Source organism: Falco peregrinus, chromosome 1, assembly GCF_023634155.1.
Source record: "Falco peregrinus isolate bFalPer1 chromosome 1, bFalPer1.pri, whole genome shotgun sequence".
Taxonomy (NCBI): domain Eukaryota; kingdom Metazoa; phylum Chordata; class Aves; order Falconiformes; family Falconidae; genus Falco; species Falco peregrinus.
The window spans coordinates 32,358,002-32,378,050 of NC_073721.1; the positions used below are offsets into that span (position 1 = coordinate 32,358,002).

Sequence of the window (20,049 nt, forward strand, 5' to 3'; positions counted from 1 at the left end):
TCCCACTACTGCGTATAGATTATATCATCTGAAAAATACATTGAGACCAGTCTAAGCTTTCTTATTTGACAGAGATCTCCAATTCTATTCACACTGCTTATATTTCACTTTTGCTGTTGGAAACGGTTTGCATATAATGTTGATTAAAGACTTGTCTGCCTGTGGATCTATATCAATAGGTATAGAGACAGATACAATATACACCCAGCACATAGATATACATATATTTGGATGAATGTGTCGATTCTGGCTTCTGAGCTTAAAAAGATAAATATTAATACTGCCAACAGAGTGGCCTGAAAGAAACCAGAGCCCTCCTTTCCTTTGGGCCTGTCTCGTTATGAGGTCCCTGAAAGTTCTGAGCTACAAAAGCTCACTCCTCCCATCTAGTGTCCAGAGAATCAACTGCGCAGAAACAGCATCCAGCCTCACCTGCCTTTTGAGGGGAGACCATCAGCTCTGCAGAAGGAAGCTGATCTACGATGATTCCTTTTGTTCCAGAAATGAAATTCAGTTAAACTACAATGCCAGCTCTTGCAATACCACTCAGCAGCCCAAGTCTTGTGTACTGCGCTTTTAATATGCAGTATTCCTTCCATGAGATGCACTGCACGGAGAGAGGTGCCCTCTCCTTCTTGTGTTACCTGGTAGAAAAAGATTGTTCTGGGACATTACCACCCCCCAAGTTCCCCCCCAGGTACTTACTAGGAGGCAGTGAATGGGGTTTCCTTTCAGATCAGTGTCCGGAGCCTGCAACAAACTCCAGTCTCTTCCTTTATTGTAGGTGATGAAAGTTTTCACTTGGTTGTCAATCTTCTTGTTAGCCAAGAACATTCCCTTTATCCCTGCTACCTAGGAAAAATTGACATGGCTGAAAAATAGATCAAGCCGATGCAGGTTCTCTGCATGTGTCTCTCTTGCCCTGTCAAACCCAACAGAGATCTGGCGCCCGTGTCAGTACTGTAGATTTCAGGGCAAGAATTGCCAAGGAGCATCACAGGAAGGCAAACTGAGGAGCTGGGGACAAGATAAGACCGTCACGGTTGGAAAGGAAAAGAAAGCTTATATTTCAGAATCAGCATGTGAACATAGTAAGATGTCAATAGCATTATCTGTAAAGTGACAATCTCTCAACTGTGTAGGCATCCTTCCCCCGAAAGACAAAATATGTATAGAGCAATCATTTGGCTCTTGCACTGCAGCAGCAGGAAACAGCAGCAATTTTGGCCTTGAACACCTATAAACTTGGTGTTCAGTGCTTCTATTCTCATACAGACTGCTTAAGACACTTCATCTAAGGATCCCAATGTGTTTCATAATTATCAGTGTTTCAACATGATAACTTGGGGCACAGAGGTATTTTTATTACAGTTTTGTATTTTGAGGAAGCCAAAGCACTGGTGACTCAAGCAAGGCAACCCAGAAAGCTAGTTACAGAGCTAGCAATGATATTCTCATCCTTTTATTTTTCCTGGTGTTTTATCCAACAGCTTTACTCCATAGACCTGCAGGAGGATTTTGTAAAGATGTGATGCTAACAGACTCACATTGGAACCAAGCCCAAAAGTGTCTTAGTGGGGAGATAAAGAGTCAACCTCAGACCACAATTCACACTGCAGAATGTTCCCATCTTCTCAGCACACTGAAAATCAATAGCCCAATAGCTGCTGCAGCTTGCGAATGAATTTGTTAAGCTGCCATTCTGCAATCTGAGTGCTGCAATAAAAAGGGAAGCGAAATCAGGAGAAGGAGGAGGAAAGTGAAAAACTTTCTGATTTCCAGCAAGTCTGTTCAGTCATCCACCCCATCTCTTCTTATGATGTAGAACTAGTGCACAGAATCATTCAACAAGACTTTTTACTCATAAAGATTATTACTTAAATGGCATCATGAGGCCAATGGTTACACAGCAGATTCAGAGGCTGTTCCAGCTCAGCTGATTTAATTATGTGGCTGGATTTTTGTGCTATAGCTCCCATTGAGTAGGACTGTATTGCACTTTTGGTCACATGCTGTGGTACTGCTAGTGGACAGTGCATTGGTACAGAACATTGGTGTACTTCAAATTGTCTTTAAATTAAGTAGTTAACTAATCTATTGTTGATATAAACATAAAAAGATAATATTTTCAATTTATTAGCTGGATTGTTTGGTCCTAACCAACTAAGTATTCAGGATTTCTTTGTTGTAGCAGAAAAGCACCCTGAAAAGACAAGGGTACTTTGTCTCCCAGTGATACTGCATGAATAGACAGGGCTGGAAAAATAGCATAGTTTTGCCTTTACTACCAGAGGCCAGAGCCTATAGCTCCATTTGTACTTTTCTTTGTTGTTGTCCTGAAATAGTTGTATTATATAGTCCCTGTGAAATAGTGGCTATAAATGATTAAAGAGCATTTTATATATCAGGTGATAAATGTGGTCTGAAATCCTGTGATTTTTTCTTTTTATGATTCCAGTCATGGGCTGGGACTCAGAATCCTTTCCTGAGAAAGCAGTGTAAGTTATACTGTCAGTCTTGGACAGCTTTATCTTAAGAAAAGATCACACACACTATACATGTTTGTGTGCTCTCAGTAGGAAGAGATACACCTATTGCATAAACACAACCATGACATGCACAATGATCTCTGTTCATCCCTGCTGTTCATAGAATCGTGAAAAAGAAAGACTCATTAAAGTAAGTGCATGACCAACAGTGGTCACAGAGAAAAGCCCTCCATTAGCTCCCACGTGAACATTGTAGACAATCCTCACTACCCTGAATGTGTCGTGTGCAGATAGAAATGCTGTCTACAGTTTTAGAAAGATCCATACCAGAGACTCGAACACACAACTCAAAACACATTCTTCACTCCCCATCACCAGCTTCATACATCAAACATACTTCCCATCCAACAACCATCCTGCTAAAAAAAAGTAAGTCCCAGAGTAACAGGCATATATACCATAGCTATAGACACATGTCCTCAAGTCTGTTATCTCTTCAGGCATGGATTCCCACAGGCAGGATTGTCTTGTTGCAGACCAGTCCAACTACAGAGCCAAGCAGAGCCATACCATATCAGTGGAGAGGTGCAGGAATTAGAAAGGACACTCAGACCCAATGGCCAGTGATTTTTGCTGTTCCCTTGCTCTAGGAGATGGTCAGGCTGTCTGGGACAGCCCTTTTATGACTGAAGACCCACTGAATGCTGAGTCCAGTGTGCTACTGATGAAGTGGCACTGGAAGGTGGTAGAGAGAAGGGCTATTCTTTTACCCTGCTCTATCCAACATGCAGAAGGGGGAATAGCATCCCTCTAGGAGTGGCCTCATCTTCTACAAGTTCCAGCAGCAGAAGAGCCCACACACTGGAGTAGCAAGGTCTCAGTGAAAGTCTCCTGGTGACTTACAGAAGAGAAGGGAAAACGTGATGAGGCACCATGAAAGAATTTCTGTTTTCTCTTTATGCCCAACACAATTCCTGATTGAGAAGCATTGAGCAGTTTTACCCTTGATGTAGAATCAGTTTAGGAATCTACAGACACAAACACATTGACTACAATGCAACTAGAAGAACTTGTAACACCTAACAGACATGCACACAGACACATGCACATTAAACAGGGCTTCCTCTGGCATCTTCTCAAATAATCTTGCTTTTCCAAATATATCACTGTCACCACAGGACTCAATTTGCAATCTCTTCACTTCATTTTAATTTATCTATGGATTTTTTTTCTTCTCTTGTCTTCATTTACCCCTAGAGCATTCATCATTTGCAACAACCCTACTCAGAGAATCATGCTGGCTGGCTTTCTGTTCCCTTCCAGCTAGAACATCAAATTGAAAGGAAGGTTTGTGCCAGGTTCAGTGTCAGCCAATATTCTTTCTATCTAGATAATCAGCAGATATGACGCTACAAGTCTGATTCCATCAATTTCAATCCAGGTTACTGTATGGTGTCAGCCTAATAAAACAAAACAAAGGCTTTTCTTTCCCCCTGGGATGTAGGACACCTTTACATAATGCAGTAAAACTGCTTCTCGAGCTGACAGTAATAAGAGGCAACAGTTTTTCCATGGGCTGCCAGCGCTGCAGAGAGATTAATAGTAAAAGTCTCCAAATGACTGAAATGCCAGTGCCCATCCTCCTACAGTTCATCTGCATCTACATACAACACTTGCACTCTCTGGACAATTCAAGGTGGTATCCAAGTAAAGGGCAGCTGAAGGCAAACTATACAGCAGAGCTAATATTCAGGCAGCGATGGGGAGATATGGGAAGCATCTTATTTGCACAGAAACTCAGATCTAGTTCATGGTCTTTATTCTAAATGGTCAGAAAACCCCCTGGAGGAGGCCTGAAAAGAGAAGCTGACCCTCAAACCAGCAGCTGAGAACTGAATTTCTACTTAGCTGAGTGCTGTCTCCAGAACTAAAACAGGCAGCAGAATAAAAGATGTGTGAGGGCACATTAAAAGCCCTATTCTTAGGATCAGTTGTTATAGAAGACAATGTAAATTGGACGGTTTACAGGGGAGCTTAGGCAGAATGCACTTGTCAGAAAAAGGCTCAGAGGTAAAAGGGACATCAACATGAGGTAGGAGAGTTTCCATGCTCATGGGATAGCCCTAGAGGGCGTTTCTAAAATCACTTTGTTTCCCAGAATAGTCCAAGTTGAGGAGGGTAACAGAGCTGAAAACTGCTGTCTCCCCTTACCTCTAAAACAAGAGATTAGAGGCTGTCAGAAATGCAACACAAATTGGAGAACGATGCTATTCAAAGTATTGGGAGCTTTCAGAGCCATAGGCTGGACCAATGTGGGTCAACAGGATTTTGGCTGAGAAGGCTAGAGTTCCTCTTAGGGACTGAATGTACTCTTCCATGACCTCTTCCGATACCTATCTGCCTATGCATGAAAGAGGCCTGAGCGCTTCCTCACCTGAGAACCTACACGAGGGTACAGCAGTGAATCTGTTCATAGTATTAGGCTGGGCCTGAATTCAACACCTGTGTAAAACCTGGCCTTGAAACTCAGCTGGCTCCATTGAGGCCCTTAAGCAAAAGGAGGACAAAGCTATGTGTTCAGTCACTTTTTGGCTCTGTTGTTCACATGCGTATTACGGGACTGATGCGCAACAAGGAAAGGGTACTGGCATCATATGAGCTCCTGAGATAGGAATAAAGTGTTTGGAGTTATGACATACCTCATAGAGGTCAATCATCACATTCCCCTCCAGCCCTTGACTACTCTTGACATTTTCCAAGGCCAGGGTGAAGTACACCCCTCGGGTGTCGGAGATATACAGATTGTATGTGTCGTTCTGGTTCCACTCTTGAACAGCTGCAAACACCTGATTCTCATCTGTGCTGATAACATGCATGTCCTGGGGAAAGAAAAGAGATGAAGGTTACTAGAGGGAGCTCTGCTCTGTCATTTTCAAGGGCACCAAAGTAATTGTGGGGATACAAGAGATATATTTAGGCTGGAGTTTAATTGGAAACTGTAGACAACTGTAGACACTCTTGTAAGCGGGTAATTCCATCCAGGAATATTTTACACCAGCTTTCTTCTGCGAATTTTCAAAGCAGTAATTAACTGATGAGGTGTTAATTGAACATTTACATTGGCAGTACAGTGTTACACAGCAGCACTTCCCCCCTCCACCAACACTTTCATTTTAATGAGTACTTTGTTTGGGGGAGGAGGGTGGTGGTTATGTGTTAGCTTTTTTTGGCACCTGAGTGATTCCACTTGTAATTGTGGAATCACAGATATTAAAAATGTGGTGGTGGTGTGGTGTGGTTTTGTTTTTGGGTTTTTTTTAAGAAGAAAAAAGCAGCATGTGAAACATCTGTTTCTTGCCTAGCATTCAGAAACCAAGTATGCTTGGGGACTGATACAGGGAGGATCTAACGGCTTAATGTCTGCAGTCAGTGCTGCTGCTGCAGTTTATTATTTCCAATGACAGTGTCAACTAGAAGCCAAGGCCCTGGACTACTGTGCTAAACACTCCCGCCACCCCAAAATATAACAGAAAGACAACCCTAATCCTTACAAGAGGTAAAGAGCAGAATTGTAGTTAGATCACTAGTGTTATAAGCGAGGTTCTGGTTTACTTTGTTCTGTGTATTACAACAGGCAGGAAGCAATGAAAAAATAGCATAATTAAAAAAAAAAAAAACAACAACAAAAAAAACCCCAACAAAAAACCACAAACAACAACCAGAAACTATTAAACCTGATTCCCTCTTTCAATGCCTGGAGAAATTATTACCCTGTGGAAAAAGCCACCAAGAGAGAAACTGTTATAATGAAAATCCCAGGTTCTATGTGCCCAGCCCAGGCACCCTGAGTTCTTTGGTGCCATAAAAATCTGTGGAGGTAGGAAAAGAAATGCAGATTTCTTAGCACCAGGTGATTCCCAGAAGATTCAGCTGTTCTGTCTGTTCTGGGCAGATATCCCAAAGTTATTCTGCTCCCATGAATCTCAGCCAGGGCTTTCTATATGCAAAACTGGGAACTTCATTAGAAAATATACTCTTTGGAAGCTGATGTTACTTCTTTCTTCTGTTACTAATAGCGTTTGACAATTCACTTTGTCGTGGTTTTGTAGGGTGAATTAATACCTCCAGATGGAGCCTTGTAAAGTAAAGATGAAAAATAATATACTGAGGAAATCTGATCTATAAATTTGAAAGCGGATTCACCACCAAGTTAAGATTCAGAACAGTTGTTTGTTTGTCCAGATTCAGATGTGAGTATGGAGTGGATGAATATTCATTTGATTTACTTGCTGCTTTGAGCTGGTGAAAAACTAATCCCAGAAGATGGGCTGGTTTTGCAGAGGAAGAGATTGGCTTAAGTCCTGAGGTAACAGGAAAGGCAACATAAGGCCCGCTGCCTTCTATTAATTGTGGTTGTGAATAGATATCTTCTCTCAGCTCCAGCTGTGCTAGTAGAAGTTACTGCTGCAGCTGTTTTTCAGACTCCGTATTTCAGACTGTCAGCCTAGTCAGTCTGCTGGTAGACCTACATGAGCAGGTGTTCCCAATGTGCTTCAGGCAACATTGGCTAGCATAGCTCTAATCTCAAGTTTAAACTTTTGCAAACACGCATACACACAGGGGCAGACCACTCTATTCAAACCTAGGGAGAGATTACAGAGTAAAACATGCTTTGTCTGGTGGATGTACAGTTTCATTAACTTTACATTTTAATCAATAGTTTTGCAATAACTAGGGGAGAGGTAAAAAGATATTTTGACCAACACAAAGGAAAACTAAAGGCAATTTCATAAATGCTTAAGAAGCAAACAAGTTAATCTATTCACTAGATGCTTCCTGAATTTGATCAGACCGTGCCATAAGATGCAAGTCTAAAGAAGATCCCAGTAAGGGCTGGAGAAGCAGAGGCTGAGACAGAATTGTCATAATATATATAGTGCAGAGAGTCAAAAAAGACAGTGTTTCAAATGTTTGCCTTTGGGGGTCAATTAACTTTTCCTCTTAATATGGTCTTGTCCAATAGATGCAGTAACATGGCAAAGCTTTGATAGAAATGGATTAGTATATGTACATCAAAGAGGTCTTTCACCCACATCAGGATTTTTTTGGTTTTCACACCGGGGAAATTAAAATTAGTCATTGTATCATATTTGCTTCAATTTGGTTTTTTTCAGGGTGGGATTTGTTTTTTTGGGGGGGAGGAATAATACAAAAAGACAGGCTTCATCTTGATACAGAGCAAGAGCTTCACTGCATCTTCCACTACAACATTCATTCTACCTCTCTACAGAAAGGGAAAAGGACAGGAAAGAGAAGCAAGGCACCCTTCTCAAACTCTTATCATCTTCAGGGGCTCCCCATGCATCTGCCTACTGAGAGCCTGAGATTTCCTCTCTCTGCTCCAGCACACAGTGGAAGTACATTAATATGCTGTTCTATTATCTGTCCCTCTTGGCTTTCCAAAGACAAAAGTAAGAGCATGATGCTGTGCATGGGTTTGATCAGGTATCTACTCAAATGACTAAAGGCCAAGGCTTTCTGAATTACTAAACATGCTTCAATTGCCCTTTTTGCACTTGGTCAGGGAACTTTTCTTACTAGCAAGTTAAACAGCAGGCAGTGTAATGCCTGTTTTATGCTGTCAATTACTGGGACTTTTTAAGGTCTGTATTTAAGGATTTTTTTTTGTGTGGTTATTGCTTCTTCTGTCAGGATGTACATCCTGAGGTTGAAAGAAAGTGTTGAATTTAAAGCAGAGGTACAACATGCACCCATGCCATCAGTATTCAGCCCAGCACCAGTTAAGGACAGGTCTTTCGAAAAGATAAATCACTTGTCTTGCTTCAGTATTCACAGATGTCTGCTCAGTACATTGGTTTAAAATGGAGTGAATGTACCCTGTGTGCACCTTTAAGGTGATTATCATGAGTGAAATTAGAGTCTGTGACAGAGCCCACCTTGTGGTGTTGTGATACAGAATAGGCAGTGCCAACCCACAGATCACCATCACTGCAGAAATTAACAGGTTTCAATAAAGACTGTTTACAGGTTTAACACAACCTGTATGGACATATGCAGGCATCTTATATGGGAGAGAGTTTCAAGTTAATTTAGGCTTTTAATCAAACTGGCTACCAGGCTATCAATGCCAACAAGAAGACTATTTCAGTTTTGATTTGCTAGAGGCCATTCCTGCCTGAGCAGCTGTATCGCTTGCCAAAGCTGCCTGCAGTCACACCCCTCCAGTTCAGGAAGAGCGACATGCAAAGACTTTGATATTTCCATCTTCAGTTCCAGAAGTCGCTTAGTACTGTTTACCATGTTTGGCCCCTCTTTCTTAGCTGAAGGAGATAAAAGAGAATTTAGGCTTAAAAGAAGCTGTTTGTTTCAATTCCTTGAATAGTATAACTTTTTGTGCATTTTTAATAAAAGCAGCTATCTTGCTTTGATAGCAGCCTCCAAGACAGCCACAGCTCCACTGTAGCTCCTTCCAAGCCAAATGTAGCTCTTCAGTCTTTAAAAATATTCCAAGATTGTGACAAAGCATCTTATCTCCTTAAATATCTGCCTTTTTATTTCGGTCAAATAACATGAATGTATTGCTCCAATTCCTGTTCTCCGAGAACACAGTGCAATTTAATAGTAGTACATTTTCCCTGGCTCTCCAGAGATCTCTTTGAAAAAGTGGACAGCTGGAAAAATATGTGGGCTAAAGGAGACAACCAGTGCAAAGCAAGCCGTCTCTCTACAGATAATCTGAATCAGCTGTAAATGACAGATTTGATTGGGGTGTTACAATAGCCATGCTAAAAACACAACTCTTTTCCTAAGGGCTACTTCAAATTAACACCTGTTTAAATTTTATCTGAACTGACAGAGTAATTCCTTCCTGCTAGGAAAGGAAGTTTCCAACCAACCTATCTTTAAACATGACTGAAGATTTCGGGGCAGACCACAGATCCCCTGTGTCAGAGCCAAGAAGATATCATGGCTTCTGGTAGGGTCCTTGAATGTCCTGTAAGCTGGGTTTTCAGGTGATCTAAACAGGAGCAAAGGGTACAACAGCACAGTAGGTCAGGTATGTCATTGAAGGCCTGGGTTTGAGCTGCAGTCTGGTTATATGAAGGTCACCCAGTCAGTCCACTACAAACAGGTCAATTGGATTGAGGAACCAAAGACAGGCAGTTGTAATATTAGCCGAATTATCCCTCTGAATATTTCCACCTACAAAATCTGTCACGCTTTCAACTTCTAGGAACTGGCTGACCTTGCACTTTCTTTTTCTCCTTTTGACATTCCTTGCTTAATTTCTGGGAATTAATTTGTCTCCAGATGTTAGACCTCACATAGAAACCACAAGATCATTTGCTACCTTTGAGCTTAAATTTCATTTAAACTAGACTATATCAAGAATGAAAAGACCTCAAAAAAAAAAAAAAAGTAAAAATCCTCTCTTTGTTAAGAAGCTGTTAGGAGCCCAGCTGCAAAATGGCGATTTCCTCAAAATGGAGCTAACATTTTATACAGGTCTTTTAAAAAATTCAGCTCTAGAAGGCAGCAATAGCCTTTCAAGCTCCACTGCTAATTCACCATTGTTCTTAATTAGGGAAGATATGGAGCAGACACACAAAGACATCTCTTTGCTTGGTTCCCATTAAAATCTGCTAATGAGGCAAAGCACAAAAAGCAACCCACATAGGACAGGGACAGGAGAAGGGAATTTTAAGACCAAAAAAAGAGAAAAGATAGTCTACTCCAAAACTTAATTAACTAACCATAAAGAAATGGTAATTGACATGGGCTGTGGTATCAGTCTACATTTCATGCTGATGTCCTTGACTAGCCAAAGTGCTGAGCTTGTTTTCAGCCCTTTCTTGCTTGCAGATGTTCTGGTAAATGAGTTTTCACGCATTGTATGTCATCTTCCAGTTACTGTTACTTGTATTGGATTCAGGAATTTCTGTGCAATCAGAGTATCTGTAAGTTTATATGGGCATTCCAGCAACAGCAACCTACCTTGGGCAAGGAGTACTTTGGCAGCTTCATCTGTGTGAATGCATTCCTCCTATAAGAAACGTAGTAATGTGGTCTTCCTCCTGATGTCAACTACGAGAGAAGCAGGAAAGTTATTCATCGGGATTTTGTAAAATATTTTTTTTATTATCAGGGAAAAACATCAAGCAAATGCTGTCAAGAGAAATACCATGGTGTTGGTGGCAATGGCTTAAAACTGCAGCTGTAGTAACAGCTGATGAATAAACATTGATCTAACTGACAGTGGCTGAAAAAGAAAGCAAGAGCAATCTCATTTTCTGCAAAGAGGGACAAAGGCCAGAATTTCAGGTGAAAGTCTGGAGGAAGGAAGTCCTGGCTTCACTTGGGCCATTATGCCATCTGCTGATACCACAGCTCTTCTCTGCCTTACCACAAAACACTCCTCTTTGCTGTCTGCAGAGCTGCTGTGTAGGCTGTTGGTTAGATCAGCAGACTGGCAGACATGGTGCTTGATTTCTTTTTCTGCCTCCAGTTTGGTTCCTATGTGGTCCTGTACAAGCCATCATATGTACTTGTTACGAGATCAGCTAAGCATTGACAGATATTGAAGGCAGGAAAAGCTCAGCTGATTTGGCATTTCTGTGAATCTGGCCATTTATTTCTGTGCCCAAATACTGATGGCAAGACTTGAAAATTCTGTGTTACAGCAATGTGAGGTTTAATTTCCTACCACCTATTAAGGGGGAAAAATGGACAGAAAAAAAAAGCTGTCAATGTTATCTGGCTTCCAGTGCTGCTGAACGTATAATCAATGTTTGTAAAGTACTTTTAAATCCTTGGATGAAAGATACTGAAGAATAAATATTCCAAGGGATTCTCCATGCAGAACTTTGCTTTAATTGCCTGATATCTGGGCTTATCAAGACTTTTCTTCAGTACTAAGTGTTTTAAAATGCACTGCAGTAGCTTCAAATGCAAGATACACAGAGGATAGATTCATACCAGATTAAGTAAAATCAGAACTCTATCTTTTTCTAAAGCTCTGCAACAAATTTTTTAAAGGAATTGGGCAAAATTAGGAGAAGGAAAGCCAAAAGCATGGTTTATGAGAAAGTGTGAGTTTGTAAATAAAACACGATGTAGTGGGAGAAATAATCCTGCATTCCCTATATCCTTGTGCTTTTGAGCCTACAAATCCTCATTCCAAATGCCTTAGTTGCAGAAAGCTAGACAGAGACTGAGGAAGGTAGGGAAGGCTAGGGGAGGGTGCTCAGGGTGTTCATCTATTCTTTCAAGCATTCACAGTCTGGTATAGGGCCCTTCATCCTCTGAAGAACAGTGCCCGGGATAAGGCAGGCACGGTCCAGCATCTGCAACGGCATGTTATTTAGTTGTTTGTTGCCAGCCAGATACGTATGTAACCACTTCAAGAATCCCATTTTGAATTAACAGCCAACAGTGAATTCACTCACTACCTTGAACAAAGCAAAGGTTGTTTCCAGGGATTATAATATTATTATTTCATACCTGTAAGCATCAATTATTAATGATTGGCAAGTAATAGCTCTTTGACTTTTTATATTTATTTCTGTTTAAGAATCCTACAAAGTTTAAGGATTAAAATGGGAGCTTCCAAAATCCAAATATTATATGATACCTTCTCAAACTGTATTATGAACATGAATATAAAGTTGTGGAAAGTCCCATCAGGCATTAAGGGGAACATTTTAACAGGCTGCCTCTCCTCACATGCTCCTCCTTACAGTGCAACTAGCATACAGGTGGAACAAAGCCAAAATCTGACAGCACTGGGAGCACTATACAACAGTTTATAGACAGAAAGAGAAACATATCAAAATAGAGGGGCTATCCAGAAAGGTTGTCAACCTCCCCAGCATTAACTTCAGATAAGGTAAAGGGGTTGGCCTTTCTAAAGTGTGTAATAGCATCAGGTCAGAACATAGAAGACTAGCAGTCTTGAAGACTACAAAACCAAGGCATCAGTGATGAAGTAATGAATCAATTCACATATGAAGAAAAATTTCCCAACTCCTGTGTCACTCGAGCCACAAATACAGTCATTGTGAAACGAGAGACCATGGCTGAACAGTGAAGCATGCCCCTGTTTTCCTTACCACATAAACATTTATTCCATTTATGCCTCAGACACACTAGGCACAAAAGCTGTTCTGGAACGTATGTCCCAGATTTATTTGTGGATGATTTAGACTGGTGCTTATGACTGAGTTCATTAACTGAAGGTAATTAGCAATCAACTCAATTTAAAATATCTGTCCTTTCTCTTCCCTCCACCCCCAAGCATGGCAGAATATAAACTGTCTGGAAAACCAGTTTACTCCTAATGATTTGCAGTTCATCTCCATGTTCCCTGCTATTCTGTTGTTATTTTTGTTCTCTTCAGCTGTAATTAAATGGACACTGGCAGCAGCTTAGTGAAACCCACTCACAGTAGTTCAGATCTATTCACCAGCTCTCACCTGGAACACAGCTTGGCTGAGTACATCTCATCTTCAGCCTTTTCACTATAAACACAACTGAGGCATAACAATAAAGCCTGATTACTACTTCTTCGGTTCTTTCTCTGACTCCCTCCTTCCTTTTCTATTTCCCTCTTATGCTCAAAAAAGCTGTCGTCTACTCGCTTTTAATAGCAGATGATTGACAGATCACTTCAAACTGGGGGGTTAAAGCAGCAACCTAGAGTGCCGATGAGATTGCAGGGAGTGGCACAGAGCACTCCACTTACATATGGTGGAGGTTCCAGCCAGGAACTCCGTTACCCTTCAGCGACAAAATACTAGAGGTAAAAGGAACATTATTAGCATTGTAATGAACAGCCACAATCCACTCAGTGTCTTTATTATTTGGATGCAGTATTATCCGATTAGTTGAGAGCTAACACACATGCACACACATGCAAAGAACTGGAAGATAAAATAGTATAACATAGAATAATAGAATATAAAATAATAGAATAAATAAGAGAAGAGGGTGTTCTGCACCTGAACAAAGACATAATCATCCTGGACAATCAAGGAGTTATGGTCAATATAGCCTGGAAAGGGTTTGCTGCGAGTGGCTTCACTGCAGTTCTGCATCTTGCAGGTGATGTATTGGGCATCTGCAAGGAAAAGAACAAAACCATGATACTTGAGATCCTGAGCTCAGATTCTTCCTACTGTCATGAACCTGTTTGCTGAGGTAACATTTCTGCTTCCCAGCCTCATGTGACATGAAATGATACGATCCATTCAGTGCAACAAAACACTTCTTTCCCTTTCACCCCTTGTAAATCCACTCTTGAACACTTTCTTCCTTTAAGTTCCTTCCTTCTTCACCTGCCTCAGCCTCCCATTATTTCTTTTATTCCACCATACATCAGACCTATACATTGCTCCTTCATACCAAGAGAGAGCCCAGTGTAACTGATCTGGTTACTCCACACCACTCTTGCAATTCTATGCTGGAAGTAGACCAGAGGCAGCATTTGAAGGTGGCACAATGTATTGCTTGTGGCTCAGGTCTGACAGAAACCTAGTCAAGGATATATGATTCAGCAGTGTTACCTGCCCTTCTGTGTTTACTTGGATGCCACCCAGGCTTAGGCTCAAAGCAAGGAGCTGAGTGAGGGAACAAGAGACCTGTGAAGGACCCTTTACAGAGGCAATAAACAGCTCAAGTCCTCTGACCTTCAGAGTAACTATGGGTTCTGAAGAGTTGTGTCTGTGCTGCAGGACACATACTCTGTGCTGAGCCTCTACAGTTTCCCCGTCATCCCCATGGTGTGGGATTTGCTGCAGAGCATGACAGCTTGTCGATGGTCACATGCTAAATTAATTTAGAACATGGCCAAGGTTGATACCATACAGATGTATGAGCATACCTTCAGACAATACTTGGCCCACAGCGTTACCACTGAGAGCCCCTTCCACAGCACATCTCTGTTTCCTACAGTAGTTACACTCTGCAGAATAATTCAGATCACCTTGCAAAGTAATTCAGACCACCTCCTGTTCAGGGATTTTACCTACTTCTCTGTTGACAGTGTAGGTAGATGCACTCTGGCAGACTTGGGCAATCATTCTACACTCTCTTGAAACCAGAGGTCTTAGCAGTTTCAGTCAGTCATATGTTTCAAATGGCCTAAATGCAGTCCTAAAGCCATCTCATCCACTGTCACAGCATGGCTTGTCCTCCTCTACTATTCTGAAGCACTGCAGGGTACTCATCTCATAATCCATCACCTGAAGAAAAACAATTTCAATTCCTTTATGGTGGTAAATTTACCCTAAAATACAGAACCAGATTCTCACTATTCAGTTTGGGCTCTTTCAAGATCAATTAAGAAATTGCACTTTGTTTAATGACAAAGCTGATTTACAGGAAGAAGGATTTTGGCATTTTAGTATTAGCACTCATATGACAGAAACACTACATGGCATTTAAAGTGAGAACGACTTCTAATCTTTTTTCTTGTTCAAGAAGCACAGCCCCTTGTTTGATATAATTACCACCTTCTGATCAGAGAAGTAGCATTTTACACTGAAATAGAAATGGCTGGATTTTTACCACCTCATATTTCATCTTGGTTTTAATTAAAATCTATCATTTGACATTTTTTTCCTTGCTTCTAAGGGCTGTTGACTTCTGCTTGAAACAGACATGGAGGGTAACGAACCTTTAGGAAAGTTTGATGAGGGATGATTTTACCCCAGCATTTGCAGAGTTCTTGGAATATATAAGTGCTAAGTATTATCAGTCACTGCAGTTTATAACATTTTATGGTTTTGCAGCTCACTGCAAAACATTAATTAACATAGCCTGGACAGCATGATCAAAATGTATTTCCCTTTAGAGGGACATGATTTTTTCCACGTTAGCCACGAGAGGGCAGGGAACTACGTTACTCCCAGCCTGCTCGTTCCAGTAAGCTCAGGAAAGTTGCCTTTCAGAGCAGCTCAGCCCTCTGCCCCTCTGGCCCCAGGAACAAGGGGGACAAGTAGGCCAGAGCCTCTTCCACCACCCAATAGCACTATATGCTGCAGCATGTCCCCTCTCTGTCATAAGACGGAGCACAGGCATGCATCTCTGCACCTGCAACACAACCAGTTCCCACTCCTCCTGTTTAATTCAACCCATGATATCATGAAGGGTAACCTCCCACACCTGCCCCCACAGAATCATAGCATGGTTTGTGTTTGAAGGGGCCTTTAAAGGTCATCTACTCCAACCCCCCCTGCAATGAGCAGGGGCATCTTCAACTAGATCACGTTGCTTAGAGCCCTGTCTAAGCTGACCTTGAATGTTTCCAGGGATGGGGCATCTTCCACCTCTCTGGGCAACCTGTTTCACCAACCTCATTCTAAAAAAATTCCTCATCCTGTCTAGTCTAAATCTGCCCTCTTTTAGGGCAAAACCATTACCCTTTGTCCTATCGCGACAGGCCCTGCTAGAAAGCTTGTCCCCATCTTTCTCCTAGACCCCCTTTAAGTACTGGAAGGCTGCAAGAAGGTGCTCCCGGAGCCTTCTCCAGGCTGAACCACTCCAACTCTCTCAGCCTTTCCTCATAAGAGAGGTGTTCCATCCTTATTGTTCTTGTGTCCCTCCTCTGAACCTGCTTCAGCAGGTCGATGCCTTTCCTGTGCTGAGGACTCCAGAACTAAACACAGCACTCCAGGTGGGGTCTCTCATTCTCTCAAGAAGGTTCCTGAGTGAAATGCCTGGCAATCCCGATCTTAAACAAAGCAGCATTAGTTGAAACGGCTGACCCCACCGCCCCCTGTCTGAGCTGCTGACAAGACTAGGTGGCTTTCCACATATGGGATTGAATCACCCAGCACAGAGCTATATAGGATCAGACCTCTGACTCCTACCTTGTTTTCTTCTTTTTCCACCACCACCATTGTTACTTTTTACTTCCACAGGCACACTGGTCATCTGGGAAACACTAAGAGGAGACTGCAACGCTGCCTTACTTCCCATGCAAATGGGTTATCTCTCCTGGGAGCACAAGGAGGTAACAAGATGGGTGCTCCTTGGACCAGCCAGCAAGGAAGATTAAGGAATCTCCTTCCTCAGAAATTTTAAAGAGCAGGCCAGACTGAAATCTGTTAGAGGCAACCAAAGTATTTTTGATCCTGTTTTGATGGAGGAATGGGGAGTATGTCTATTTCTGCTCTGATCACACAAGTCTGTGCAGCAGTGATTGTACCATTGATGAAGATTTACTAAGGCAATTCCTGTGAACTTTTACAGTGCAATTCTCCACGGCTTCAATTCTAAAATGCCAGTAATAACTACTAAAGGGCAGAGCACTGAAATTGCTTAAGCTAATCTCCCAACCACCCAAGCCCTGAGATGTGCACACCAAGAAAAACTCCCTCTGCTATGGGAGACGGAAAGAAGGAAAAGCAGGCTTCTTGCAGCGTGTGGATCCTGCTTTTTTCCTAAGGGAAGTCTTTCTGTGCTCACATTAACTCAAGGATTTAATTTTGGCATTTGATTCTCATGGACATTTTATGTGATTCCATTGGCAGAGCTTTGTAATTTAGCATTAATTAATGTCAATTAATGTATTCTGTTGCTAAGCTCTAGAATTAATTTCATTAGTTTTCCCGCACAGATGTTTTCCCTGCCATAGGTAATTAGGACATTATGCTTTTCATTTCCAGAACCCTCACCTCCAACAACAGCTGCTGTTTTTAATATACAACAACAAAGTCATGCTGTGCCTGGAGAGAAGAACATAGCAACTCCCAGCTCTTACACTCCCAGACACTTTGATTTTGACAGTTTTAGACACCTAGAGTAGGATTCTTCTCAGGGAACGGCAGCTGTTTCTAAAGAGGAAGCAAGAAAAGTCACAGAACACAAGAATGGAGGAGACATCTTGTAAGGGAAACCTCTGACAAAATTAATCTGTCTCAGTGGTGAAAGAGAATTGCAAATGCTAACACATAGCAAAAGTTATGAGCCAGGGAGACCCTGTCCCATTAAATACTTCAGTCTTTTCTGTTTAGCTTGAGCTCCATGCTAATACCTTCTCAAGGGAAATGCATTCAGTCTTTCCCAGAGATATTTCTTGGCTTAATTGGTGGAGATGGAAGGTTGTTAGTTACTGGAGGCTGGTCAGCCTCTGCAAAAATACGCAGGAGAGTTTCAAATCCCTTCCTAAAGCAGAGTAGGGCTGTCTTCAGGACACTTTGTTGCAGAGTGTTACTTTGGATGACATACCAAACCCCAATACCCACTGCTTTCTTGTCTAAGTTTGCAGCCATATCTTTCAAAAACCTTATCTGATCACAAGAGGAGTCAGAGGAAAAATCACTGTACTCACTGCAAATGTATCTTTTTTGGTTTTCTTGTCTCTAATTCATTGAGGAATGTGTCCTTCTCTTGACAAATAAATCCACCAAGGACAAAACAGTGGTTTATACAAAGAGCATCCACATAATCTATGACTTGTTTGTCTTCCAGATTTACTATGGAGTATCCCAGTTCATTACTGAGCAGCTTAGACATTAGGGATAGTTTCTGCTTTGGAAGGATGATGCATCCTGTAACTAATGAACCACAAGAACATGGTAGTAACATATCTCACTGAAAGACCCAGGCCTGTAACCCCTCTGCAACAGTGACTAATAACAGAAGCCTAGAAAAAGTTTTAAGAATTTGTCCAGGAGCCTTGGTAGTCCAAGTACATCTTCAGCATCCACAACCTGCCATGGCAATTAATTAAAAAATTTAATAATGTTCTCCCATACTTTCATATTTCTACTCTTTTTTTTGAGAAACACACAAAATGACTGTTCTTTATCCATTTCCATCTGGTCTGAATGTTGATTTGTGAAATGTTTACGATATGGGGAATATATTCGCAACTGTCCAGGACTCAGCAACTGCAAAGCAATTAACCAGTAATGAAGCTTAGTGAAATGAAGCCATCCCATTTACTAACTACTCACAAATCTGTTTTTATCCTGCTGCTACTCTTTCTTTGTTTACCGTTAGAGTCGGGAATCTTTCTTTACATGGGAAGTATATCCTCTGCCATTTCTGGCATAAGGCTATGATTAGAGAAACTAACAGATGTCATTCTCCAGGACAAACACTAATCATGATCAGGAAAAAGTACTAATCACAATCAGGAAAAAAAAAAAATCACTGCACAGATTTAGGGCACTTTAGGAATTAATTCACCACACTAGCTATGTTAGCAAAACACTGCCAGGCGAGGTTGCCTACTTGTTTTTTCTGCTGCAGTGATTATTTTATTCTTCCTAGCAATGTTCTATGAAAACAGAAATTGAAGTCCTAGCACAACTTTGCGATTGAGACACTAGTGGCCAGATGCCCCATCCCTGTTGATCAGCAAGGAGAGCACTCCTGACCCCAGGTGAGGCATTGGCCTTACCTGTAATCACAGCAGCACCTTTCAAGAAGTTGCTGTGAAAATCAGGACAGCAAAAGCAAAGCAAAGCAAACAAAAGTATTTTGTAACTATCAGAGGAACTCTTAATTTTTGTCAGCCCATTAGAAAATCCATTAGTTTCTTTCATCTACACTTAAAAAAAATTAAAATTACATAAATTAAAAACTTTACTCAAAATCAATTGGTATCTATCTACATAAGCAAATTGTATCTCATAAATGTAATAGTTGGTTTTCTTTACTTGCATCTATAGAAACTGCCACTTAAACATTCTCTGAGTCAGCTTTGCCATTCTTTGGAGGACCAGTGGGTACCCAGTTAGTCTCCAAATGCCTTGTAGGAATCCATTTTTCTAATTCTCACCAACAGTCGGGATTCCTCAATAGGCACCACCTGAATAAAAATTACCTCCCCAAGTCAATTAGCTTGAATCAGGCCTTACTGGAATAACCTTCCCTCCCCAGCTCAAAACAGATCAGGCCACTAATTAAGGATCTTTCAGGACCTGTGTATTCTTTACAAACCTTAAACTCACATGTCATTAAGTTTATACAACTTCTGTAAGCACTTCAAGCTGCATTTGAGCAAACAGATTTAACTTCCACCAGTCACACTGCCTGCTGACTATGGTGGTGAACGTAACAAAGAGAAGCTTATCATGTAGTTAAGAACTGTAGGGGATTAATTGTCTTACTGGGGTGCTGACCTGAAATCAGGCAAAAAAAAAAGTCAGAATTCCTGCTGACTTTGCTGACTTACCTTTGATCCTGTTCCAAAATCAAAGTGGAACACCAGGGACAACCCAGTGTACAAATGGAAATGTGAGATAAGGTTCATATGAACTTCTCCCAACCAGAAAAAATCTACCACTGTGCTCTCAACTCCAACTTGATTTGGATTGGGCCTGAAGCCTTTAAAAAATAAAACCAGTACACCTGACATGATGAAAATTTGCCTGGTACTCTCCAAAATTTACACAACAGTATTAAAAGCATAAATGGCAATGATTAGCTCTGCAAATCTGACTCCATCAATACTACTAAATTGCACAGTCTGTACTCGGTTTGTTCATTGCTACATGCACCCCAGTTTGGTGAGACACAGTGTGCTCAG

The 20,049-nt window shown here is 41.3% G+C and overlaps 1 protein-coding gene across 4 annotated transcripts in view; it reads right to left on the reverse strand.

Annotated features, from left to right (window-relative positions):
- The window catches only part of SORCS1 (sortilin related VPS10 domain containing receptor 1), a 304,525-nt gene that overhangs the window by 65,888 nt on the left and 218,588 nt on the right, over positions 1-20,049 (reverse strand). For all 4 annotated transcript variants that reach the window (XM_055793142.1, XM_055793134.1, XM_055793127.1 and 1 more), the window contains exons 7-10: positions 13,508-13,626; positions 10,506-10,595; positions 5,189-5,368; positions 706-852 (exon numbers count right to left, since the gene is read on the reverse strand). In XM_055793142.1, coding sequence (XP_055649117.1) covers positions 706-852; positions 5,189-5,368; positions 10,506-10,595; positions 13,508-13,626 — 536 coding nt within the window. The remainder of the gene's footprint in view (positions 1-705; positions 853-5,188; positions 5,369-10,505; positions 10,596-13,507; positions 13,627-20,049) is intronic.